Below are 24,618 nucleotides of genomic sequence, written 5' to 3'. Positions count from 1 at the left end.
GTTAGTAGAAGGGGAATCGAATCATAATTGCTAAAAACAATTTGGCTTAGCTACTTTATCAAATCAAATGGAGTGACAAAATGTGTGCTGGGAAATGTAAATGATATAACTTAACACTGATGCTAATCCCAACTCCACAGCGACAAAATGTCTCCTGCATAACACCCTGTTTAGCTGCAAGTTTTATGCCAATGAAAAGTGCTGCTGATATTTTCAGAAGCTCACTTCGAGTCATCCTGTTGAACAAGTTTTCCCTGATCTTTCTCATTAACGACATGTGGCGTTGCTTTCGCCTGTCTCACTCTACGCTGGGAGAAAGAACTCAAGACAACTGAAGGTAAAATGCTAATATGCTGTCCTTTAGTTTATTGTTTAGCACATATTATTCCAGCAATAACAGTGCAAGGAGGGAGACAAAGCCTAGGGCTTGTAGAGAGCTCCACTCGTGTTATATATATACAACAAAGTGCCGTGTAGTCAAATGTCACTCAAGTGTTTGAAAAATATAAATAAATAAAAGCATAACAAGCTAAATATTAATTCATCATATTTATATATGCATATATACAAATGTGTATATATACATACATAGACAGATACACTATACAAAATAAGGAACGAGCGAAACAATATAAACACCTAGCAATCAAAGAGACACCAGGTAGGAAGAACTAAAAGGGAACAGAAGAACTGCAAACAGAAAACAACAAAAGAAGGAAGAATCAGAGTATAAATTGTGGTTGATGTTCTTAGTATGGAACAGCTGAGTGCAGTGGAGTAATTATGAACTGGTAGGATGATCATGAGTGGAGAAGGTGGTGTTTCAGGTGCTTTTAAAAGCAGCCTGTGAAGATATGGATCGGATATGGATTGGTAGCTCATTCCAGAGTGAGGGCCCTCTAAAGTGGATATTATATTGATGGCGTGATGTTCGACGGGAAGGTGGGTGGAGATTGTCCCTCTGTCTTGTTGGATATGAATGAATGTCTGATACAAATGTGAAGAAATTATGAAAAGTCGGTGTTTCCTATATATGTATTTATGGATGAGTAGACAGGTTTGATGAATATTTACTTTATCAATTGACAGGAGTGAATCATTTCTAAACAGTGGTGCCGATGGTTCATATCTATTTGAAAATGCATTGACAAAATACATTTGTTTGGCAGTGGCCAGGAGGAGTATTGCACAGTTTGTTAAACATATCTTCAGAAAAATATTCACAGTGTAATTAGTATCTGGGTTAAAGAAGGACTCATAGATACCAGCATTAACATTCTCTAGGTCAAATGAATTCAATAATAAAGAGTCCAGATCCGGTCTACCTGAGATGAATGTCCTCCCCGCCAGTCTCTGTTTGCCATGCTGTAATCCACCATTCTCGTCAGGAGGGTCCCATAGGTACCAGTTAATGGTCATCAGTTCAGCCATTGTAGATGTTAGGTTCCCCCACCACCATCTTCAGTTCCTCCAGTTCACTCACAACGAGAGTCTTGACATCTTCTGGTTCGTTTTAATCCATACCTTGCAGTTTGTGACCCACGTTGCGAGAATCTTGTTTCCCTTCTTCCGTTTGCGTGCGTTCCAGGCTATCTCAGCATTCTTCTTAGTGAGGTGCTCATTTAGGTAAGCACCCGTTCCTTGTAGTTTCCTCCCTTGCTTCAAAAGATCCACTTTTATGTTTCCTATTGACCAACCGAATGATCATTTTCGGAGCATCTTTTCATCTCTTTATTTGGCCTTGTTCATCATGGTGGACGACGTTCATTTTACAGGCCCACACAGATTGATTTGTGTGTGTGACGGCGCTCGACAATCTCAACACAACACGTTACACACAAATGACTCTGTTCCAGACAAACTATCAAGACAAGGAGGACCTGGACAAGAGAGAGTTGGAGGGAGCTGATTGGATAACACTATGTTGTGACTGGTCGCTTATCCAGTCGCTGGCCTGTTATGCTTTTTCCTTTTCACCTTTATTCTGTCATATAGGCCTGCCACCATTATTCTGTCATACCGGCCTGTGATGCTCACTTTACTCTGACAAGTCGACGGAAAAGCTTTTTTCCAGGTAGAATATACTCTTCTGCGTAAAGTCCTTACATTTAGTTTTCAACTTTGACTTTCACTTGACGAGACAGATATTATCCCTGAGGCCTCAAATAAAACAAACAAAATTCTAAAGCAACTCAAAACCGGATCGTGACATTAAGTTGACGATAAAGCACTTTGACTTCGAAGTCCATGCTTTTTTTATTTTTATTTGATCAAGTAAAAAAGTTAGTAAAAAAAAAAAAATTGACATGTTTTTTACTGTAGTAATGTTTATGTGGTGAATTTTTTTTTTTTACATAAAATATGGACATTTTATGAATTGAAAGTTGCAACAAATTACAAAGGAGCATAAGATGAACACTTACCCAATATTATTGTATGCTTAATGTTGGAACTTGGTATGCTTCAGGACTGTTATGAAAACAACCAGACTACAAACAAGTCGTTTTTTTAACTACCTTTTTGCAAGCCACACAAAAAGAGTCTATGATCTACTTTTGGGTCCCAATCCATGTGTTGACTGTCATTTCCAAAAAATCCAGAGGCTTCATGACAACAATTTTGTTTTACGCACTATTAAGCCTATTCCAGAAAATTCAAGAATGCAGTTCCGCTGGCGAATCTTCTTGGCTTGTTTCTGGCTGCTGATCGTCCTCACAGTGATTGATAAGCTCATTAGCCTCAGAGATGCAAAAGGTGAGTGACCTTTTCATTGAAAAGGAATTCCAATGCCAACAGTCTGCCCTCCTTTCTTTGTGTTTTTCCTTAGAAATTGAGATCATCATCCAAGACCATTCGTTTGACCAGGTAGATTTGACTAATTTGATTGGTTGGCACGGTCGCCACTTGTTGGTTGAATTCCGGCCTTCCTCTGTGGAGTTTGCATGTTGTTCTTGTGCCTGCGTGGGTTTCCTCTGGTTCCCTCCCGCGACCCCAAAACATGCTTGGTAGGCCGATTGACCACTCCGAAATTGCCCGAGTGTGAGCGCGATTTGTTGTTCGTCTATATGTGACTTGCGATTGGCTGGCAACCGGTTAAGGGTGTCCCCGCCTACTGCCTGAAGCCAGATAGTATCGGCTCCACCCGCGACGCTCCTTAAGAAAAGCAGTTCAAAGTGAGCAGACAACTCCTAAAAAAATGAGTACCGTATTTTCTGGACTATAAGTGGCATTTTTTTTTAATAGTTTGGCCGGGGGTGCGACTTATACTCAGGAGCGACTTATGTGTGAAAACACATTATATCACTTCACATGTTATTTCATACTAAACCGCATGAGGGCGCACTAGGCCGGTGGAACAATTGGAACTGCAACTGACGATGAGTCTGACGTAAGTCACATAGAAGAGGAAGCGCTACATCTTTTACTTCTGAGGTTAGCGGAGTTGTTTATAAGTGACACAAAGGATGAAGATTTCATTGGATTTAATGATTTGGAATGACGCAGATGGCTTAATAAGCTTGTTAGGGTGTTATTTATGCTATAGTTATTTGAATAACTCTTAATATGTTACGTCAGGCCCGCTCGCAGTTTCTTGTTTGTGTTTATGTAACGTTAGCATGCCTGTTGTTGCCTATTCTATTTTTATTTTAAGTTGCCTTTCAAGATGACATGTCTGTTCTTGGTGTTGGATTTTATCAAATAAATTTCCCCTACAAATGTGACTTATACTCTGATGCGACTTATATATGTCTTTTTCTTCTTTATTATGCATTTTATTATGGCTTGAACAACTTATACTCTGGAGTAATTTGTAGTCCAGAAAATACGGTACTTTTCTTTATTCTATAGGTTTATGTCTTAGTGTACAGGCAAACAGAAGACAATGAATGTAAATGAAGTATATTTTGTCAAGTTCGCCTTCTTAGGTCCACTGTAGTGACAATGACAATAATGGCACACGAATACTGAAACGAACGGCAATTGCCATTCTTTGTTCCGTTTGAGTCCGCAGGAGCAGATTGGAAGATGGTTGTTGAGCAGAGGACTCAGTGGCTCTCCGACATGTGTAAGAGCAAGAAACTTTGGAATGACACCCACGTCTCCAACATGGCCTTAGACAACATCTTTGTGTTGGAGCGACACAACATATTGTTCTGTCAGACACCTGATGGGAGCAACGATGAATGGAAGAAATTTCTCCTTGTTCTAAGTGGTAAGTAGTACTGCGTGATATCATTGTGGTCAGTCTAACAGTTAATTGTGAGAGGTTATATTGAGCATTAATACCAATTATTGTGTGGATAACGCATTTTTCATGGTAAAAGGTGCCAGTTCCGAATAGTCTTTCTTTTTTTGCCAAGTGTGCCCAAATTTGGAAGTCCTGTCATAGCAGCCCACTAGGAAGTCAAGATGGAGATTTCTGCCTCTGGGTTGGAAGTGAACCGAAACTCGACAAGATGTTGGGCCGTGTTTCATTGTTGGGAAAGAAATTGCTCATTTGAAGAAGGAAAAGGAGGCGAGGAGCAGAAAAGAAAAGAAAAAAAAAACCTCATGACTTGGTGCAGGAAGTTTAATCTCATTTGTGAGCTTCAGCTCCACCAAGACCGCCTTGAGTTAAATTTCATTTAAGCAAGGGAGAAGTCATCTCTGATGGGTCCCAGATCTCAAGACACTGCAAACACCAAATGACTGCACCAGCTCTTCTCCAATGATTAAGTGCTTATCTGTTGTTACAGTGACAGCTCTTTAAAGCACAATCTTTTTCAATGAGAGGCCTCCATAGCCTCTCAACATCCAGAATGCGCTGTCGTTGGCAGGAACCTATTCCAGTATGGAGGAGGTTCCAGAGGACGTTGTCCGTAACCATGAGAAAAGCCTGCCCCGCCTCTCTTCACTGACGTCAGATGAAATCACACACAGGTGAGTCAACGTATTTGATAACCAAGACAGTTTGACCCAGACGTCTACAAATGGCGGATTACAAAATGTCTGAAAAAAGTATTGTAAATAAATTTCATCTTCAATATTTATAATATGAAATGACATGAGTCGATGAAGAGGCTCCCTTGAGCTGACACTAACAGTCAACGAGTTGAGTGTTAGAAAAATAAAAACCCAACATGCGCAACCACAACACTGCTGCCAGATATGCTAACAGTTACCCAAATTGTTCTTTTTTCTTCTCCTTGCAATTGTCAGTGTTGGTTACATAGATTTTGGACGTCGAGAACATTTAAGAGCAGCAACTTGCCCGTCATTCAAAACTTGCTCAAGATGGCTACACGTTTTAGTCGTTTCAAATATCATTCCTAAATATGTGCTGTGTTCAACAGATTAAAAAACGACTTCAAGTTTTTCATCGTGAGGGATCCATTTGAGCGTCTGATTTCCACATTTGAGGACAAGTTCCTATTTACCAAACCTTCTGAGCCTTGGTACAAGTACACCATCGGACCTGCCATCATCCGCAAATATCGCAAAGACTTTCCTTATCTCAATGAGTATGGTTTACACTTTGATGAGTTTGTTCATTACCTGGTGGACGAGGTTGGCCGGAAGTCCATGGACTGGAGGTTTGGCCAGCATGTCGCGCACTGGGCGTCCTACGTGGAACTATGCGCCCCGTGCGATATCAGCTATGATGTCATAGGGCACCTGGAAACATTGAAGCAAGATGCCGCCCTCATTTTGAGGAGGACAGGCATTGAGCAGCTCATCTTTCCTGCTATTGCACACTACAACAAGAGCGTAGTGGAGCGCTATTTCTCGGGTATCAGCAAGAGCGACCTCAGACGCCTCTATGCACGCTACCAGGGGGACTTTCACTTATTTGGATATCGAACACCTGAACTTCTATTCAACTGACATGCTCAAGGTTGCAAAGGTTACTACTTGTATAAAAATATTTAAAGTACCAGCCAAGCACCAACGTACCAACGGCCTTGATTAATATTAAAATCATTTTGGGAGAAATTTTCTTCGTTTTCATTTTTTGTTTGAGTCGAAAACCGCCTTTTTTCATGGAAAATAAAATGTACTTCAATATACGCGGTTGTCCCTATCAGGCAAGGTGTCCATTGTATCATTTGAAGTTGTAATATAACTATTCACCACGAGGTGGCGTAAATTGCTCAGTCACACCACGTCTTGTACAAGTTGGCCTAATGTTTTTCTTCCTGAATTGGAATGACATGCAGGACTGCCTGGACGACAAACACGTTCATTTTATTATTCAGTTGTTGTTGAAAGTTGGATCTTGTGCAAAATGAACAAAAATGATATAATGAAAAAGGAAAAATAAAGCTACTGTGATCGACGATTCACCTCGCTTGTACAATATATTATGTGAGTTGGCCTAATGTTTTTCTTCCTGAGTCGGAATGACATGCAGGACTGTCTGGACGACAAAAAGTCATTTCCCGACTCTTAACAATAATCTTGTGTATTATAATTCATGTGCAGAGTAAGAACATTCCTATGCATTTATTCGGAAATGAAGCCTATTCTCAAGGAATATTTTAGTTTCAAAACAGTGACCATATTCAGGACTTGGGTGCAGAAGAAAATAAACGTCACGTAGCCCAAACAAGAAGACCTTTTATTGAGGCTGACTCCACTCTTTAGTTTTCATCAACATTGACTGTCTGCAAACCTGTGGGAGAAATGACAAGCACAGTGATGAAACTAAGTGTCAGCTCCAACAATGGGTAAAGGCTTGCTCACCTTTGCATGTCGTGACTGGAACGTATGTAACCAGGGTGTACAGTTTGTTGGGGGAATCCTCATCCTCATTACGTTTCCTGGACAGTCGAACGCGTATCCTGTATGGAACGTTCCTGCACAAACAAAACGTGCAACTACTCAGCCTTCTTTTCAAAATGCTGTTCTGGACATATACTGAGGATATTTGTCAACTGTGGCCTTGTGAAGCCCTTTCTTTTGTGATTAAGGGCTATATAGATACATTTGACTTCATTCTACATGATGAAAACAACATACAGCATTAGAAGATTTCTCACCTGACCCCCTTGCTCCACACTGCCTTGTTAAGGCGAGTGTCAATACGGACATCAGGGGTTCCCATCTCCTTCATTGCAAACCTGCGGATTTCTTTGATGGCACGGGGAGCCCTCTTCTTGAAACCCCTGGATAAAGGGAAAAAAGCCAATAATTAACCACCAATATATTTATTCTAGATAGTTATTAAAACATGCATGTCTGTAGTTCCTAAGTTCACGTTGCACTCACACGCCATGGATACGCTTGTGGACATTGATGGTGTACTCTCTGGTCACCACCTCGTTGATGGCAGAACGTCCTTTCTTTTTTTCACCTTTCTTGGTTGGGGCCATCTATTAGTGAATACACGAACAGTTCAAATTAAATTTGCTTAACATGTCAGTTCTGTAAGCAACATACACCACCACAGTGAACACACAGCGCCAAAGCGCTCGGTCAACCAACAGCTACAAATAGTCGCTTTAAAAGTTCTTTTAACATCAATTCTGCGCAACCAAATCCATCCCCGCAAAGAAATACGCTACTTGTATACACAGCTACAATCTACGTATATACGTTCTTGTGTTTTAAACGCAGGATGGAAGCAGATTACTGAAATGTATTTTGCAGAAAATCACACTCACAGCGGTAAGTTGCTGAGGCGGAAGTCGGAAGGACTGAATAAGAGGGGTGCATTGTGGGTAAAGGAAATGGGTCCGTCTTCATAAGATGTTGTATGGAAACAAGTAGAGGAGAGAATGACCGCTCAAAAAATATATATGTTAGGAGTTACACGGGAGGAACATTTTGAATATTTGCCATACGTATGTATTGTGTGTATGTTCAGTTTTGGAAAGGCATATACATAGGTATAACTGTGAAAATCTTAAAATGGCACGATACAGCTTCTACGATAGTGATTTACATGCGCGACAAACCGGGTGGTCAGCAGCTCCCTCTTCAGGTTCTTCACGGAAAGTGAAGACACTGATGCTTTTTGAACTGCAGAGATGTTCGACTTCCACGTGGAATCCAAGACTGATATTTCCAACGTCAGTACAGTCATGGGCAAAAGCACTGCTGCCTCCATGCTTCAGAGACTGAGCTTGATTTACAGAACACTTTAAAAGAACCATTGCAGCACTTGCAAATCACGGTACAGTTTATCAATAATTCAACGAGGCCTCAAAGACAAGACCGCTGTCCGTGTGATGAAACATGGTGGAGGGAGGTTCACTTAGGTTCAGAACCTGCATACTGGTTGTCGTGATTGTGTGAATGGCGCTAGGAATTCTTGGGACTAAGGAAAGAATTTGGGGTACCAGTGTCGGATTGTGTCGTTTTTATCAGAGGTCATGGGTCTTACAGCAGGGCAATGGTTCAAAACAGACTTCAAAACGCACCAAAAATGGCGTAAGAAAGCAACTGGAGAAGTTCAAAACAGCAATTGAAAAGAAGCACGCAAAGAATCTGAGGTTTGGGGCATCTGGCAAAAGAATACTGGGTCAAATCCCAGGAGAGAGAGGGGAAGGGATATCTCATCCAAAGGCGAATGCTACCAAATATTAAGTTATGGGGGCCAATAATTTGGTATGGTGTATTTTTGGAGTTGTATGGAATGATCAGATTTTGCTTATTCTATTTTTTTGTGTGTAATCCAAATGTAACCTTAAATCATTTATAATAAAATGCAAAAATATATTTTGAAAAACATTAAAAAGAAAAAATACAGTACTGTAAATTAAAAAATATAACAACTGAAAATAACAATTTAATCATAAAGGCATTTATCATAAGCTAACAAAGTAAACTAAACCCAAACAAAAAACATTTAATGCTTGGACGGGAAAAAATCAAAATCAACCTCCACTTTGCGGCTTTCACTTATTGCTGCAATATTTGGAAGTTCCGAGGGAAATTCCAAATTGGAATGTAAACCGCGTGACAACAATGGGTACACTGTATAGTTTAAAGGTTAGAGTTGGAGGGCATAACCAAACGACCAAGTGAGGTGATTTACACAAAGTTTTTTCAGAGTGGTAGCTCTTCACATTAGTCAGTACCCAAGAGGCATTTATCAGGTCCATCAAGGTTGGTGACTTCCGGTGTAAACTCCAAGGTTGCAATTAGAATGAGCAGTGTTAGTTTGTAAGATGCTTTTTCTTCCGCCAAAATGCTCAATTACCTGCACAATTTGTAAATAAGGAAAAGTGTTTGAAATTGTGACAGCCAAAAATCAGAACAGCGTTTTCCCCCCCAAATATTTCTCGTAACCTTTGAGTACAAGTACATATTCAATGGCACGGAACATGCAGGCGATGCAAAATATTTTGAACGTAAATAGTGATTCCCAACATAGCTTTATTTCCTACCAAAATGTATGTCTGCAATGAAATGGGATAAGGAGAAGTCATTCTGTTCATATGCTTCCTGCACCTCGTGCATCTCATGACACACAAACCTCCGGCTGTCCCACAGGGAGCTTGCTGATGCCGCCTGCCGGGGCATCTTCAGGAGTTGGATCGGAACCACCGTTGGTTCTTTCTTGGACAGAAGTCTGACCAGTCACAGTTCTCCTAAAAAGCCGCATGCTCATTTGCAGCAGGTCGCTGTCCACCACAGGATTCATGGGATACTGTTTGGTGAGGCCCTAAAGGAGAGAAGGAATATCACCAGATGATAGCCTTAAACACCAAAACGACGAATACTATTGCTGGGATGAAAAAATGAAAAGTCTTAAATCAAGAATGGGGAAAACAAAAACAATTCAGCATTGAAGTTGCCTATGAATGGCCCTTGAAATGACTGCCGTAAATTTACCTTATCATTTTTCAAAAGCTGCCTGCGGATGCTCAGGTCCCTGCGGGCACAAAGAGCCTTGCAGCAGGGTCCCAGGTTGCTGAGTAAGCTTGACCTCTCCACTCGTCTGTTCAGGGCTGCCATGTTCAAGGCCCCGAGGTCGTGATCAAACAGCTTGTCCGCATCTGGGAAGGATGCAAAACATGAACTTGCACCGACGGCCTTGCAAAACTTGGACGAGCAAAACAGGAATGCTCGGATGCAAAGTCTCACCTTTGGGGTCATCCAGCTCTGCCTTGCACACTTCTCTGACCTTCTCCAGGAGTTCAGTCCCAGCGAGTCGCTTCGAGACGCCCGCCCTGAGGAGAACAGCCCCTGGGGTGAAACGCAGGAGAGCTGCACCGGCCGCTCGGGGCTCCGGCTTCTGTTTTGGCATCAGACTGGACCAGTCCACGTCAATGACATCCAGAGGGCCTGAAGACACACGGAAGCTAAGGCGCTTGGACGTCCGGACGTATAAAAGGTAGTGTGTACTGGTACCTGTGATTTTCTCCTCATCCTGCTGGTCCTCTTTTTTCTGACTGTCAGCCAGGATTTCATCAAGCTCATCGTCACTGATTGGTTCATACTCCTCTCCGACAGATGCCACGGACTGGCTGTCGTCTTCTTTCAAAGTCACCTCATCCTCTCCTGAAAACACAGCAACACAACAGCAATTTTCGGATTTCTTTTTTCTATACAAACACTATAACAAAAACACATTTCTTTGGGGAAAATCCGTTTTGATCCAACCAATCGGAACCATTACATCCTAATACGCTTTGTCCTTGAATCGCATTGTATCGATTTGTCCACGAGACTATGAGGAGTGATGACTTTTTGTTTCTTTGAATTGTGAACAGTTGGAATTTTGGGAAGCTTTTACATATTACTAACCCTGAACTTGAAAGCGTTCTTGAATTGTAGGGTATCGCACCCACTATATCAACATTGAATGTTTTTTCACTGGAGATCTTTTTACCATCAATGCTGTCCATCCTCTCCGTCTCAGACTGCTCAGCCACAGCGTGGTGGCTGTTGCTCGGTTTGTCCGCTTCGGGCGGGCTGAAAGCTTCTCTTGGCAGGAGGGGCTCATAGTCACCTCTGTCTTGCCGCAACGGATCACCTCGGACCGCAGGTCTGGAGTCACAGTGGGGGGGCAAGTCCGGCATCATCAATCGCTCCCTGTCACCGCCTCGTTCACCCTTGGTGTCTCTGTCCCGTTCTTTCTCGCGCTCTCGCTCGTGCTGCTGAATGATTCCCTCGGGCAATAAGCGTTCTCTGTCCCGGGCGTCCCTCTCCCTCAGAAGGGGCTCACGACCGGGACGGATGGGCGGAGGCTCCCGTCCCCTGCCGGGCCAGTCCCTGGATTCGGGATCCCAGTCTCTCTGTTGTTGAAGAGGTTGCTGGAGAAGCAGGCCCGGCTGCTGTTGCCGGATGTCCTTTCGCTCCCGATCAAATTGCTCCCGGTCACGCTCCCGCTCGCGACTGTCGTAGGAGCCGGCGCGAGATTGCGACCTGCCCTGCCTCTCGGAATCGGGAGAGCTACGCCTGGAGCTGTGGCTGCGGGAATCCTGGCGGTCTACAAAGTAAGCACAATCCGGTTGAACATTCGGTCTCCTTCTCAGACTTGACGGAAATAACTCACCTGAAGAGGTACTGCGACTCGGCTCGCCTCTCCTCAACTGGTCTATGCGTGATTTCCTCTCCGTTCCTGGCGGGTCACTCATTGCAAGCCTCTCTCGTTCTCTCTCCCTTTCCCGTTCATGTGTGCCGGTGGCCTGAAGCCGGCCCCTGCGGGCACGCGTGCCCTGCAGGTCATCTCGGTGGGCCGACTCGTTGGAGGGCGAGCGCGGGCGCCTGGAGGAGGTGCGACTTTGATTGCTTCCCATGCTGCTGCTGCGCGTCTGCTCTGGGGGCGGCTTGCGGAGAAGGGGCTGGGACATCAGGGGCTGCGGAGTCAAAGTCTGCAGCAGCATCGGAGGATCCTGCAGAAGCAGAGGGGCGATCGGAGGCGGGTTGCAGCGCTCTCGACCCAACCTGGGGCCACCGCCTCTTCGGAGAGGCCCGGGTGGCGCGCGCTCAGCGGAATCCATTTGTCCTCCTCTATCCGAGACCTCCTCATCGGACCAGTCGCTGAAGTTGTCCATTTTAGACAGTTGGGCAGATTCGGCATTGCCTGCGGAGCCACGATGACCCGGCCTCATGGAGGGAGGCGGCGTCCGAGGACCTCGCTTCCTCTTGTTGTGGGGCTGAGGCACTGAAGAATCCTCCTCAGATGCCTCAGAATCTCCTCCGCGTTTCCTCTTGCGCTCAAGCACTTTCCTCTTTGCCCCCTTCCTTGGTGAAAGCAAAGACGGAGGACCTTCTGTCAAAGTAGCAGGCGGGGGCTCGGGGATGAAACGCTCTCCGGTTAGACCTTTGCCAGCAGCAGATGTGGCGGCGGCGGCATCGTCGTCTTTACGGCCTTTCTTGATGCCCTTCCTCAGTGCTTTGGTTTTCTTTTTGCCTTCTTCTTGGGGCTGTGACACAGCGACATCTTTGACCTCGTTGTCAGCACCAGTAACGACAGAAACCGGAGGCGGTGTGGCGTCTCGCAGGTCTCTGCCTCGACCGCGGGAGTCAGGGTGAGGATCTGACAGCTGATCGGCTCGCCGGTCACCTCCCCTGTTGCGTTCGCTTCGGGGCTCCTGGTCTTCATGGCGACCGCGCGCTTCCCTCTTCTCCGCAGCTCCTCGACGCTCCTCATCCTTCCAGTGGCTCGGCTTGTCATCAGATATGGCAGGCCTCGAGGGTGAACGCAACAGGGGCTCCAAGGGACGCACCACCTGGCTGAGCACACGATGCTTATCTGTACCTGCGCAATATGTGACAAGAGAAGTCAGACTGATTAAAGCAGCGATATCTTTGAAGAATATGAAATCCTCATTCCAATAAATGATGTGTCCTCTCTAAAAGAATTTCCTACTGTCACTTGGAGGTGGACACACAGGGCTGGGGAGGAGGGGCTGTGGGTGGAGCTTGGCCAGTCCTCGGCCAATTGGACGCTCACTTTTCTCATCTGTGCTGTTGTAGCCGTCGCTGTCTGCCGGACTGTGGTCACGCGTCCCTCGCTTGGGCGAAGGGCGGGGGCTGGGGCTGGTCTCCAACCTGGGTCGCTTGCGGCTGGAAGGCAAGATGGAACTAGTTATGGGGGAGACAAAAGATAAAAATAGATTCAACAAAAAACGAACAAATGACCCTCGTTTCCGGACTTTTGAGCACAACTGAATAGAAAACGCATCTACCAAATTTTAAAAAAGGCAACAACAACAAAAACATATATAAAGGCCGCACCGAGCAATAATTTGGTAACATGGGATATTTACAAAGAAGGATGTTAAACTTCCAGCAACTATTGATGACATGAAAGATTGAAGAAGTAAAAATGCAGTACATGCCTTGTTTTGCGGTCGTCCCTTGTCTCTCGAACGGTACGGTCGTCTCGGGCATCCTCCCTCCTCTCCCGCCTTTCCTCCCTTCCGCGCTCTCGTTCCTCCCATTCCCGCTGCCTCTCTCGCTCCCGCTGCTCCCGCTGCTCTCGTTCCCGTTCGCGCTCCTTCCTCTCCCTTTCCCGCTCTTCGCGCTCTCTTTCCCGCTCCCGTTCTCGCTCCCTCTCTCGTTCCCGCTCTCGCTCCCGGGTGCGCTCCCTCTCGGCTTCCCTCTCCTTCTCTCGCTCTTTTTCTCTCTCCCGTTCCCGCTCTCTTTCTTTCTCCCGTTCCCTCTCCCGCTCCCTCTCTCGCTCCCGGTCTCTGGTACGGTCCTCGCGTCTTTCTTCTCCTCGGTCTGTTCTGCGCTCATCCCTTCGTTCGTCTCTCTCCGACTCCTCCGATCTTCTCTGATGTCTGTTTGGAGAAGCTGGGGAAACAAAAGTTACAATTGTTGAGTCCATCAAATGTATTTTATTTTATTTTTTTTTAATCTCGTTTCAGAACCAAAGGTTTCACTTTAGGTTTTTACTTTATTTTAATAATTTTAGTAAGCTGTTATTTCTGTACATTTAAAAAAAAAAGTGTTAGTGTTTTTTTTTTTATTATTATTATTATTATTTTCAATGTACTTTTAACCATGCACATTGGTCTTGTGTATGAAATGTGCTGAATAAATGTTTTTTTTTAATGGTTGCAAAACAATACCATGTATCGTTTAACAAATACAGAGTGTGATTTTCAAACTCCCACCTCTCTCACGATTATCCCTGCGGTCTCTTTCACTGTGGCCGCCTCTCCTGTCGTAGGAAGAGTCTCGGACCTGGTCCCCTCTTCTGTCTCGATCGGAAATCCTTTCCGTGGCATTGCGTTCTGCGCTCCGTTCACGCGCAGCGCTGCTTCGCGACTCCCAGTTATCGTGACTGCTGTCCGGCTGGCACCCTCTTGAGTTCCTGTTCGAGCCTGATGGAGGAACACGTTTGACACTGCAGAAGCTCTTGTTTTATCCACCGAGATAGTCGAGCTTACCTTTGTCAGAGAAATCACGTCCCCTCCCGCGGCTGTTTCGATCTGTTCTGGTCTCTGTCCGCCCTTCCCTTGCTCCTTCTTCACGCCCGTGAGCCCTTCCGTAACTCCTGTCCTCCGGGGCCGTTTCCTCCTTTCTGAGGGTGTCCATCCTGTCCCTTTCTTTCTCTTTTTCCCGCTCTCTCTCCCGTTCCCTCTCTTTCTCACGCTCCCGATCTCGTCGTTCCAACGACTCTCGATTGGAGCGGGTTTCTGTCCTGCTTTCTCTGGCTTCCTTCACATCTCTGCGGTCGCGAGGCTCTCTGGTCATTTCCCGTCCTCTATCTCGGCCATCCCGCCGCTCTCGGACATCCCTGGCCTCTCTGTCGTCGCGGCTGTCCCTCGACAAGACCTGCTCCGAGTCAAAATCCCAGTCGTCACGGTTACCGTCCTTATCCCCCTTCTTGCGGCTTTCTGTTGGAAAGAAAGTCAAAGGTCATCTACAGTGACTACAGCTTTAACTTGAAACATGCACGAAATAACCCCAAGATTGTCATCTCTATTTCTGCGTAACAGCTGAATTACAATGAGGAGGAACCCAAAATATTTGTACCATCTCTGCGCTCTTGTCTGCGCTCCAGAGTGTGCGGACTCCTCTCTCTATCGCCACGGCTTCTCTCGCGCCCTCGCGAGTGGTGCAGAGCGGGGCTGGATTTGGCCGATCGGCGGGGAGGGGAGGACGCGTCTTGAGAGGTGGCGGGAGAACGAGAGCGCTGGGACCTCTGCAGAGAAGAGGCCGCGACTGTGGAGCTGCGGTGGTAGGTGGGAGAGGATGAGCGGCGGCGGCGAGGTGAAGGCGAGTGCCGCTGGGGGGAGGAGTCAGAGCGGGAGGAAGGAGAGCCTCGCCTGTGGGGCGGTGTGGGCGTGCGCTGGTGCCGTGGAGGTGTTGGAGACCTACAGACAGCGAGCGAGCGAGGTTAAGTGTGCAGCCCTGGTCCTGAGCCATCCGATTGCAGTGTGCTGACCTGCGTGGCGGAGATGGTAGAAGAGCGGCCTTATGTGAAGACGCTTTGGGAGACGTGGACTTCTTCCTCACTGAGGGTGAAGGTGACACACTACCAGAACGGTCTTCTGAGGTCACCGAGCGCTTTGCCTTATGAGAACTGTCAGATCGGTCCCTATGGAATCAATCGGCACTATGAGTGTGGGGGGGAAAAAATAAATGTTATTGTGGCAGAGTGACAAATGCAGTATTTACCTGCGTTTCTCTTTCTTCTCCTTGTGTTTTTCTGCATCACGTCCCCGGTCTTTGCCTTCTTTTTGCTTCTCTTCACACTTGTCTTTGTTTTTATGCTTGCCTTTGTGCTTCTTCACAGCGACGGGGATTTCCAGGGGCACCGGAGGTGGTGGACTGGGTGTACGAGGGCCTTTCTTTTTGCTGTGGGATCCTTTCGATGTTCTGGTACAAAAGCAAGAACAACGAGAGCAAAATTGTCATTATGTCCTCCTCATATGTAAATTGTTTGCCCATCCTGTTGGCACTTTCACAGCATTCCGCAAAATCTGTGCTGCCTAAACCTAAGTTTCGTTGACTTTCACAGTACGACATGGTGGAAACAGGTCTAAAGAACCCTACTTGGCAGTTTCTGCGACAGGTGAAGATCCAGATGCCTTCTTCTCTTTCTTTCCTGACCCTTTAAGTCCACTTTTTTGTTTTGGGGAGCCACTGGACTTCCTGGGTGGAGGGGAGTCTCGGGATCGTAACGGCTCAGCGGAGGCCTGAGAATCAAAATCACTATTATTGGAAAAGTAACGTTAAAGCACTCGAGGAATTTGCTGTTACTCTTGCACTGAATCAAATTGCAAAAATATATATATATCAAGACGCTGTGTCAATCAAAATGCAATCTGTCCGTAGACAGATAAGGTGAGGAGGGGGCTACCCTTGCTTCTTCTTACTTTTTGCATGGCCGTGGATCTTGGTTTGGTGGGTGTCTCGTCTTTCTTGATAACAATTTCCTCTCTCTTCTCTAAATTCTCCTGCTCCAGCTTCATCAGCTCCCGCTGAATCTTCTGCCGTTTCATCTCGAGTGACAACTCGTAGTCGTACTCACCAATATCAGAGTCTGCAAATCCACCAAGAATAGACTGAAAACAAACTGAAAGCCTTCAAAAAAATAAAATGTGATACAAAAAACAGGCGTCAAAAATGAGGAGGAGGAGAAGAAGAAAATAAAAAAGCTGCCAAACCTTCGCGATTTGTTTCCCACTCTACGGGCTCTTCTTCGCTAGCAGGAGTACGCTCCTTGGTAATTTTGATATCTTTCTCTCTATGTCGACCCCTGGAGGAGTCTCTCTGCTGTGATTCGAGACACAGATGCACACCACTTCATATCGACCTGTTCCAAAAAAGCTTTAATATAGCACTCACTCTTTCTGTGGGAGATACTGGCTCATCCAAATCACGCTTTACACTGTCTGGGTCATTGTCCTGTCTCTTATTCTTCATCCTCTCCCGCAAGTCGCCGGTGGGTCTCTCTGCTGACCTGCTCCAGAGATTCACATATTAAATTGCAATCACAACATTAAGCAGGGGGAAAAAAATAAATACATTTGATTGTTTTCTACAGCAGCAATCATACCGGCTGAAATTAAATCCTTTGCCTCTTGGTTGAGTTCCATGTGTGTAGCGACAAGTGTTTCCGTAACTGCAGTTTCCCGTCTTCAGCCAATTTCTACAGTGACTCTGAAAGACACAATGATCATGCAAAATGAACTCATCGCAGTGGATGATGACAGAGATAATGTTCAGTCCGTGTGGTACATACATCAGCAGCGTTACCCCCGGTGCTCGGGCCAAGTCTCTCAAACACGCTGGGCCGCCGCGAGGGGGCGGCGGGGTTGCTGGTGCTGCTGGATGCGGTGTTGCTGCTGCTATCGGATATTGTTTTTGAATTCTCCACTGTAACCTTCCGCCTGATCTTGGACATTCTGCAGGACTGGCGAAAAACAAGAAAAAAAATCTCTTTTTACACGATTGGAAAAATGCAACAATGTAACCCAGTCAGTGTGAACTCAATACAGCCATTTAAACGGTGAGCGCTGTTACATTTAAGAAATTGACAACAAAGCAGACTTTGACCTTCATTCGAGAACACTCAGCTACTGCAACAGCACTAAATTTCCCCAGAAAGCAATGATTATAAGTAAGACCTATATATCCCAATACAGTATAAGAATGACCTTAAAACTACATGAAATTAATGGCAATTCTTCTCATTTCTAGTTCCTGATTGTGAACTGGCAACGAGAAGTTGGCCAATACTGGTATTGTCCGCCGTCACGAGTACTGATAAATTAAAATTAGACTGACATCGCCCGCCCCTAGAAAAAAAAAAACCATAATACTGTGCTCATATAAATAAAATTAAATACGAAGAGCAGAGTCCAACTTGACTTTTGACTGCGTGTGAACTATACAAGGACGATTACTGTGGGCTACACAATTAACACTCGTGAATTATAATTATAATATATAATTATGAGCGAAAGAGTGCTTTGCTGGCCCAAACAAAAAACACTTCATAAATGGCACGCCAGTGTGCGAGCCTTGGCAAAGCAACATGCCTCCTTATCTACGTAGTTCGTGACCTAAATTGCGCGGCGAAAAGGCTAAGGTCGATTCTAATCCTGACAACATAAAGTGACATTATGACGGAAAATCTGAATTGAGCCAATAGCAAAACTTCGGCATGCTCAACGTTTGAGGCAAACAAACGAAAGAGGCTAAGCTAACTCGAAGACAGTGTTTTCATTGAGCGCGAGGCCTTTGTGGTTCTAAGGCTTTGTGCTGCACGATGAACGGACAACAAGACGACTTACCCAGGATTCTGAATCGGTGTCGCATCTAATGTTACTATAAAGATTTACCAACGGAATAAATTACATTTATTCTTTAAAAGCAAATACTAATACTTCCCGGGGAGCCCGCATTTTGACGGTGGACGAGCGTCATAGCCTGTGGTCTTCTTTGGTAGGAGTGAAAAGCAACGTGAGACCTATGAGTTATAATAGCGCCATCTAACGGCGCTATTATACACTGCAACCTTTGAACATAACACTAAAATGTAATACATTATAATGACAATTTCTCATTCAATTATTCAACTTTATTTAAATAACATCTTCTACCTTGTTTCGGATATTTCTGTTCATCAACACTTTTATTTATTTGTTTGATATTTCTTTTTTCATTTTATTGAATACATTCATGTACATTTGCACTTAAATTAAAACAAAACAAATTGTGTTTACAGTAAAAATGATTGTTTTCTTTTATTGCGTTTGAATTTATGGTCGGCCTTGATGACATTCAGCAACAGTCATTTCCAGGTTTGAACCAAATCCTCTTGGGACTGTTACTCAAACCCTTGAAGAAGGATTTCTTCAAGCTTGTGCTTTTTCTATGACCCTTTGAGCAATGGTCTTCAGGGCAAGGAGGCCTTCATTGCACGCCTGGGAAATGTGAGACGGTGGTAGGAGAAAACCATAACGTCCACGGTCCTGGAGCTCAAATGTGAATGAGTATTTTATGCCAAGATTGTACGCCCAGTCATCAGAGCCACCCGGAGCCAGGTCTGTGGATCAGTTGGAGCTACGCATCAGAACTGTGAATTGATCAAATCAACTTGAAGGTAAAATAACTCACTCACATATGGTCTGTGCTCCTGCACCATATTTGTAGGTGTTTCTGTAATATCGTCTGATATTTCGTGAAGCTTCTTGGACCATCTGAAGCTTAAATAAGAGAGAAAGTTTGACATCCACAATAGGGGGAAAAAAAGATGTTTGTGTGTTTTCATTATAAAAGCATCTTTTGATAAAACAGCACCACTTTCTAGGGCTGGGAGGAAGTTCTTACCAGCTCATTGTGGTTCTGTGCCTCATCCAAGGTGCAGGAGTATGGGAAGAGCAGCATCTGAGAGTAGGCATGGATGCTGAGGTAAAGCTGGATGGTTTCCTTCTTACTGCGTAGGAAGTTGGCTACGGCTTCCGATTCGGGTTCTGATTCAGGGAAGGCGCCACAGTAGATCTCACTGCAGGGATCTTTGGAGGCTCCCTCCGCTGGTGGTCAACACAGATTTCAAATAGCAGCGAATTCAAAGCATTTCAAAATACTGTACACATAGACAACATTTTTGCTACCCTTCCATTTAATCAATACAAAACATACAATGACAGGCCTGTCTTAAAAATGAAGAAAAATGAAGACTTGCCTCAAGTCACTATGAGAGTAACAAAATTGCTGGCTTGAAGTGGTTCTACAACAAAATATTAGCTGAGGCTAACATCCATTATTGCCCAGTCTAGGCTATTATTATTATCATTATCATTATTCATTTAATTATTAATATTATCATTAGCATTATTATTATTAGTAGTAGTAGTATCATTACTATCATGATCATTATTATTCCACAGATGATGGGTTTTTCTCTTTTTATGGGAAGTGTACACACAATTTTGTCCACGTGTACAGTGTTCGTATGCGTACGAGAGAGACTTACTGCACCAGTTGGCGTCAAAGTTCCTGTTTAGATCAACACCAGCACAGTAGCTGCTTGTGGTGACTGACCGGCTCTTCCTCCACATCCGGTCCTGAGACACATACAACAAAGTTAAATCACACATCCTCTATAAATGAATGTGCACTTCTGCCAAATGCATTTTTTACCGTAGTCCATGTGTATTGGTACCCGTCAGGATTCATCACGGGTAGGACGTAAACGTCCATGTTGTCTAAAATGTCAGTTATGTCTCGGTTTTGCTTGTAAAACACTAAGGACTGCAGAGAGGAAAATATTTCAGCCAAATGATTTGTGTACAAACCCACAAAACATACAAAGCAGATCTACTCACATATTGTACAAACCACAAGCAGAAAGCAGGAGAGATCCATTCTCTGGCGTGGATCCCACAGTCAATCCACAGGGCTTTCTTATTCTCTCTGTTAAGTGACACCTGTGAGCAGTTCCCCAAATATTCCTAAGGCAGTGTTTGTGAATTTTTTGTTGTCGGAGATGGATGAACGTGCAGACCTTCAGAGCATAGAGCGGTCGCTTCTCAAATGAAGAACCCAGAAGAATGGTTTCGATGGTGTTTGGGTTGTCCTGAGCAGTCCTGTTGATCCAATAATAGATCTGAAGAGGAGACCATAACAAAAAAAGTAGCAGGTCATCTCTGCATAATGAGAGAATCCAGCGTACGATGGAAGGCATATACATCCTCCAGGCTATGATATTGTTCATAGAAACTTGTGCTGCTTCTTGGGTCCGCCGAATCGTTCCTCGTCTGCATTTCAATCAGGTCATTGGTGTTGTCCAGTAACACTCTAAAAAAAACACAAAAGCTGTAGAAACGTTTCCCTCCACTGAAATACCCCAACATACATATACAACTTGGTCATTGGACCACTTGTTATAAAAAATAAATATATTTATGTATATATATACACATTTCATAATTCTGCGCACAGAATTAACAGTTCATTCAAATGGATGGAACTACTACATAAAATTGTGTGTATGTGTGAAGACAAGTAACATACTCATGTGTTATATCATATCGCTGCAGCAAGTCCTTGACCGCGGCTGAGCTGTTTGCAGGTACAAAGAGGTGAACTTGAGTTTCTTCTTTGATATACTGAGGATGGACCGGCTGCCACAATGCCGTCTGTGGACATATCGCACGGACACAATGCAAGAGCAGAAAGAAAAACAAAGCAAAATGCCTGCCTGCCACTCTATTCTACCTCATATAGACTGGAGATATTCTTCACAATGCCCACTTGTTCTGGTGTTGTTGGTGTCATTGACAGAATTTGGTCGCTACCAAAAAAAAAAGAGGAATACAAATAATTGGATTGACATTATTTTTCCTCGGGCCATAATCAGACACAAAAAGTGTAACTTACTGTGTTTCAGTGCAGTATCCCATCTTGGGAAGTTGGCCCATTAAAACAATCCAGATTACAAATGTCTTCATGATGGAAAGGGTGAAAATGACAGACGCTCACTCAGACTGTGAGCTTAGGGAGATGTTATTGATTTAAGTGTTTATTTAGAAGTTAAACTTTGGCTTTTTTCCCCAGAGAGCCGGGGGCATAGATCAGTCTGTAAAGCTACGAGGAAACAGGTAAAATCCTGCTCAAAGCAGGTATTTAAAATGTATAAGTCAAACATTTAGACATTAAGGATAGAAGTAAAATGCAAATACAGTATAAAAGTACATAACTAATTAAATAAAAAAATAAAAGTGTACAATGAAAGATTATCTATTTTTTTAAACGATGACTCCTGGCCTTCATTATGTTAATAATAATAATAATAATACATTTTATTTATAAGGCGCCTTTCAGGGCACTCAAGGTCGTCGTACACATAAAATAGCAAGCACAATTAAAAGAAAAAGAAAAAGAAAAGCGTTGCGATGTAGTTATACACCCTCACCTAAAGAGGGCGCTATGAAAATGAAGCCACACTTAAAAAGTGGGCAGGGTTGAAAGGTGACGCCTGCAGTTTCGTGTTTGCAGTTGGCAACATGTCGGCACACGACGAGCTCGTACTATGTCTAAGGTACCAGTCACTCTCTAAAACACGTCTTTCCGTGTAAAAATCGTAATAGACTGTGGAAACCGTTGGGATTTCGGACTATTTTTTATTTTATTTTATATGTAAAAGGCAAGCTAATCAGTGTACAGAGAGTTTGTCGGTAATTGGAGTTGCGTACATATGACGACAACGTAACGCGATAGTAATAATATTGATAGTTTTCATTGTATTCACATAGGTTTCCGCTGAGAGTTTTTTTTCCAAGGATTATTCCAATACTTGGTTTTTGATTTGCCTGCACATATACTCACAAATTACACAAACTAATCAGTGGTTTTCAGTTCTGCAGAACAATCCTGCATCACACTGAGAGCTGTTTCCAATATTATTGTTTACACTTTGTACATGACAGAGGCAACATTTTAAATCCAGACCTCAGTGTGGTCCAATGTCACCACCACAATGACCTGTGTGTTGATGATGGACTGTTGTGTGTAAGTTTCCTGTGGCAGGTGCTGTTCCACTTGCTTTTTGTGTGTTTGCTCCTGCTTGGCGTGCTGGTCCTGCTGATGCTGGCAGTACGTCTGTGGCTGAAAGGCAAAAGGAGCGCTCGACATGCCAGGACCGGACGTCCCGCGGTGGCGTTCTTCCACCCCTATTGCAACGCTGGCGGTGGGGGCGAGAGGGTGCTCTGGTGTGCAATCAGGGCTCTGCAACGAAGGTGCGCTCGACGGATTACGCCGAATTTGTTTCGAGACTCAAATTAACAACGCGTCCACATGCCTATGCAGTTACCCGGACATCGACGTCGTGGTCTACACCGGCGACCTGGACGTTCCGGCCAATGAGATCGTGGATAGAGCTCGGCGCCGATTCAACATCGTGCTTCCGCGGCCCGTTCACTTTGTGTTCCTGAGGCTGAGACTTCTCGTGGAGCCCAGTCTGTTTCCTCACTTCACCCTGCTCGGGCAAAGCATGGGCTCCATCTTTTTGGGATGGGAGGCGCTTACAGAATTTGTCCCCGACATGTACATCGACTCAATGGGATACGCTTTCACCCTGCCGCTTTTCCGCTACCTGGGAGGATGCCGTGTATGTGCTTACGTGCACTACCCCACCATCAGCACTGACATGCTGTCGGTGGTAAGAGAAAGGAACCCCAGGTATGCTTTTGCGAGCGTAATACCGATGACGCCGTGACCCTAATTATGAACGATTCTCGTCTTAGGTTCAACAACCCTGATTACATTTCGGACAGTATGTTCCTGAGCATGTTCAAGGTGCTTTACTACTGCCTGTTTGCTGTGCTCTACGGCATGGCCGGCTCCTGCGGTGACCTGGTCATGGTCAACTCCTCCTGGACGCTTGAGCACATCTTGTCACTGTGGCACGCTTCCAACCGTACCAGCGTGGTCCACCCACCCTGCGACGTCAGCGCATTCCTGGACGTCCCGCTTGAAGAGGACGAAGAGAAAAAATGCCACTCCATCGTCTCCATCGGGCAGTTCCGCCCTGAGAAGGACCACCGTCTGCAGATCAAAGCTTTCAAGAAGGCGCTGGATCGGCGGAGGGAGGCCGGCGAAGGCAGGGAGACTCTGAAGCTGATCCTGATCGGAGGATGCCGGAATCAGGAGGACGAGGATAGGGTACTGACGCTGCGGGGGCTGTGCCAAGAGCTCGGCGTGGGCGACAGGGTGGAGTTTAAACTCAACATCCCCTTTGCGGAGTTAAAACAAGAGTTGGGCAGCGCCACTATTGGACTGCACACCATGTGGAACGAGCACTTTGGGATTGGTAAATTGAGCATCACTGACCTGCTTGTTTGTTGGTTGGTTCGATGTGTCATCCCTTCTCCTCACTTCCAGGTGTTGTGGAGTGCATGGCAGCAGGCAAAGTGATCCTCGCCCACAAGTCGGGCGGTCCCAAGCTGGACATCGTGGTGCCTTTCGAGGGAGGCCAGACGGGCTTCCTCGCCGATGACGAGGACAGCTACGCTAAGGCCATGGAGGAGATCTTAAATATGGCGCCCGCGAACCGCCTGCAGATACGACGCAACGCCCGACAGTCAGTTGCTCGCTTCTCAGATCAGGAGTTTGAAGTGTCTCTCCTGGGTGTTTTAGAACCTCTAATGGGGACACTTGAACGATGAGAAGGACTGCGTGTTTATATGTGTACATTATATATGCCATCTGTGACTGGACCCTTCAATTTTGCACTCGGGAGAGATTTACAGTCCATTCCAACACTTCTTAAAACATCTTTTTACGAGTGTTTCTCTGGCAATTGAGTTAGTTGGAATGTACCATTGTCTATCACTAAACAATACCAATGCATAAAGTCACACTTAAATGAACTATTTACATTAAAAAAAAAGACATTGTACATGAATATCATGTAAAAAATAAGGAAAACTGTTATGAGTGTCTTGTATCATGTGACCATGTATTGGTATTCATTTGCAAACTATTGCACTTCATTCGGAACCAGAAAATGACGGATGCTGGGACCATCTTAAATCAAGGTGGCCAATTGTAAACTTCAGGGCCTGTTTGCAACATGAATGTGGAATAAACCAAAGGGGGACTAATATTTTGTAAACGAATACACTGTTGGACTGAGTACTTTGCCAAGGACGCATGATTTATGCAGTCCCTTTCAGATCAAGTGATCAATGATTAGTTTCGACTGGAATTGCGCAC

At 44.8% G+C, this 24,618-nt stretch overlaps 5 protein-coding genes across 15 annotated transcripts; 2 read left to right on the top strand and 3 right to left on the bottom strand.

Annotated features, from left to right (window-relative positions):
- The first annotated feature begins 226 nt into the window (after nt 1-226).
- LOC119136999 (carbohydrate sulfotransferase 10-like) lies at nt 227-6,282 on the top strand. Of its 6 annotated transcripts, XM_037275954.1 has the most exons (8): nt 248-337; nt 1,857-1,913; nt 1,996-2,074; nt 2,640-2,754; nt 2,828-2,865; nt 4,006-4,213; nt 4,818-4,920; nt 5,334-6,282. In XM_037275954.1, exons 4-8 carry the CDS (start codon nt 2,661-2,663, stop codon nt 5,863-5,865), a joined length of 975 nt encoding a protein of 324 aa, XP_037131849.1. In that variant the 5' UTR covers nt 248-337; nt 1,857-1,913; nt 1,996-2,074; nt 2,640-2,660; the 3' UTR covers nt 5,866-6,282. The 6 variants fall into 6 exon arrangements, with proteins under 6 accessions (XP_037131864.1, XP_037131841.1, XP_037131849.1 ...); XM_037275946.1 differs by having other exon boundaries at nt 244-337; nt 1,857-2,074; XM_037275961.1 differs by lacking the exon at nt 1,857-1,913 and having other exon boundaries at nt 297-337.
- Nucleotides 6,283-6,577: 295 nt separating this feature from the next.
- Nucleotides 6,578-7,740, bottom strand: rpl31 (ribosomal protein L31). The gene is made up of 5 exons (XM_037275996.1): nt 7,644-7,740; nt 7,249-7,352; nt 7,020-7,145; nt 6,724-6,836; nt 6,578-6,652 (listed from the first exon to the last, which is right to left on the bottom strand). Exons 2-5 carry the CDS (start codon nt 7,350-7,352, stop codon nt 6,621-6,623), a joined length of 375 nt encoding a protein of 124 aa, XP_037131891.1. The 5' UTR covers nt 7,644-7,740; the 3' UTR covers nt 6,578-6,620.
- Nucleotides 7,741-9,340: 1,600 nt separating this feature from the next.
- zc3h13 (zinc finger CCCH-type containing 13) lies at nt 9,341-18,351 on the bottom strand. Of its 4 annotated transcripts, none has more exons than XM_037276744.1 (20): nt 18,192-18,351; nt 17,138-17,308; nt 16,952-17,055; nt 16,741-16,855; nt 16,560-16,668; nt 16,269-16,435; nt 15,946-16,088; nt 15,568-15,768; nt 15,335-15,487; nt 14,923-15,263; nt 14,334-14,783; nt 14,058-14,267; nt 13,278-13,734; nt 12,806-13,020; nt 11,486-12,694; nt 10,820-11,419; nt 10,339-10,488; nt 10,072-10,272; nt 9,820-9,983; nt 9,341-9,649 (listed from the first exon to the last, which is right to left on the bottom strand). In XM_037276744.1, exons 2-20 carry the CDS (start codon nt 17,297-17,299, stop codon nt 9,446-9,448), a joined length of 5,355 nt encoding a protein of 1,784 aa, XP_037132639.1. In that variant the 5' UTR covers nt 17,300-17,308; nt 18,192-18,351; the 3' UTR covers nt 9,341-9,445. The 4 variants fall into 4 exon arrangements, with proteins under 4 accessions (XP_037132639.1, XP_037132656.1, XP_037132648.1 ...); XM_037276761.1 differs by having other exon boundaries at nt 12,890-13,020; XM_037276753.1 differs by having other exon boundaries at nt 12,806-13,002.
- Nucleotides 18,352-18,613: 262 nt separating this feature from the next.
- On the bottom strand, nt 18,614-21,414 carry LOC119119145 (carboxypeptidase B2-like). Of its 3 annotated transcripts, none has more exons than XM_037245672.1 (11): nt 21,283-21,414; nt 21,121-21,196; nt 20,917-21,041; nt 20,592-20,700; nt 20,408-20,509; nt 20,229-20,330; nt 20,044-20,154; nt 19,877-19,967; nt 19,231-19,433; nt 19,022-19,106; nt 18,614-18,946 (listed from the first exon to the last, which is right to left on the bottom strand). In XM_037245672.1, exons 1-11 carry the CDS (start codon nt 21,351-21,353, stop codon nt 18,756-18,758), a joined length of 1,266 nt encoding a protein of 421 aa, XP_037101567.1. In that variant the 5' UTR covers nt 21,354-21,414; the 3' UTR covers nt 18,614-18,755. The 3 variants fall into 3 exon arrangements, with proteins under 3 accessions (XP_037101567.1, XP_037101574.1, XP_037101580.1); XM_037245679.1 differs by having other exon boundaries at nt 19,022-19,100; XM_037245685.1 differs by having other exon boundaries at nt 21,279-21,383.
- A 429-nt stretch (nt 21,415-21,843) lies between these two features.
- alg11 (ALG11 alpha-1,2-mannosyltransferase) lies at nt 21,844-24,521 on the top strand. The gene is made up of 5 exons (XM_037269756.1): nt 21,844-21,943; nt 22,419-22,640; nt 22,711-23,082; nt 23,148-23,713; nt 23,785-24,521. The coding sequence occupies exons 1-5, from the start codon at nt 21,909-21,911 to the stop codon at nt 24,066-24,068; spliced, it is 1,479 nt and encodes a 492-aa protein (XP_037125651.1). The 5' UTR covers nt 21,844-21,908; the 3' UTR covers nt 24,069-24,521.
- The last annotated feature ends 97 nt before the right edge of the window (nt 24,522-24,618 follow it).

This window comes from Syngnathus acus, chromosome 2 (assembly GCF_901709675.1).
Source record: "Syngnathus acus chromosome 2, fSynAcu1.2, whole genome shotgun sequence".
NCBI classification, from domain to species: Eukaryota; Metazoa; Chordata; class Actinopteri; order Syngnathiformes; family Syngnathidae; genus Syngnathus; species Syngnathus acus.
This window is presented reverse-complemented; position numbering and strand designations above follow the sequence as displayed.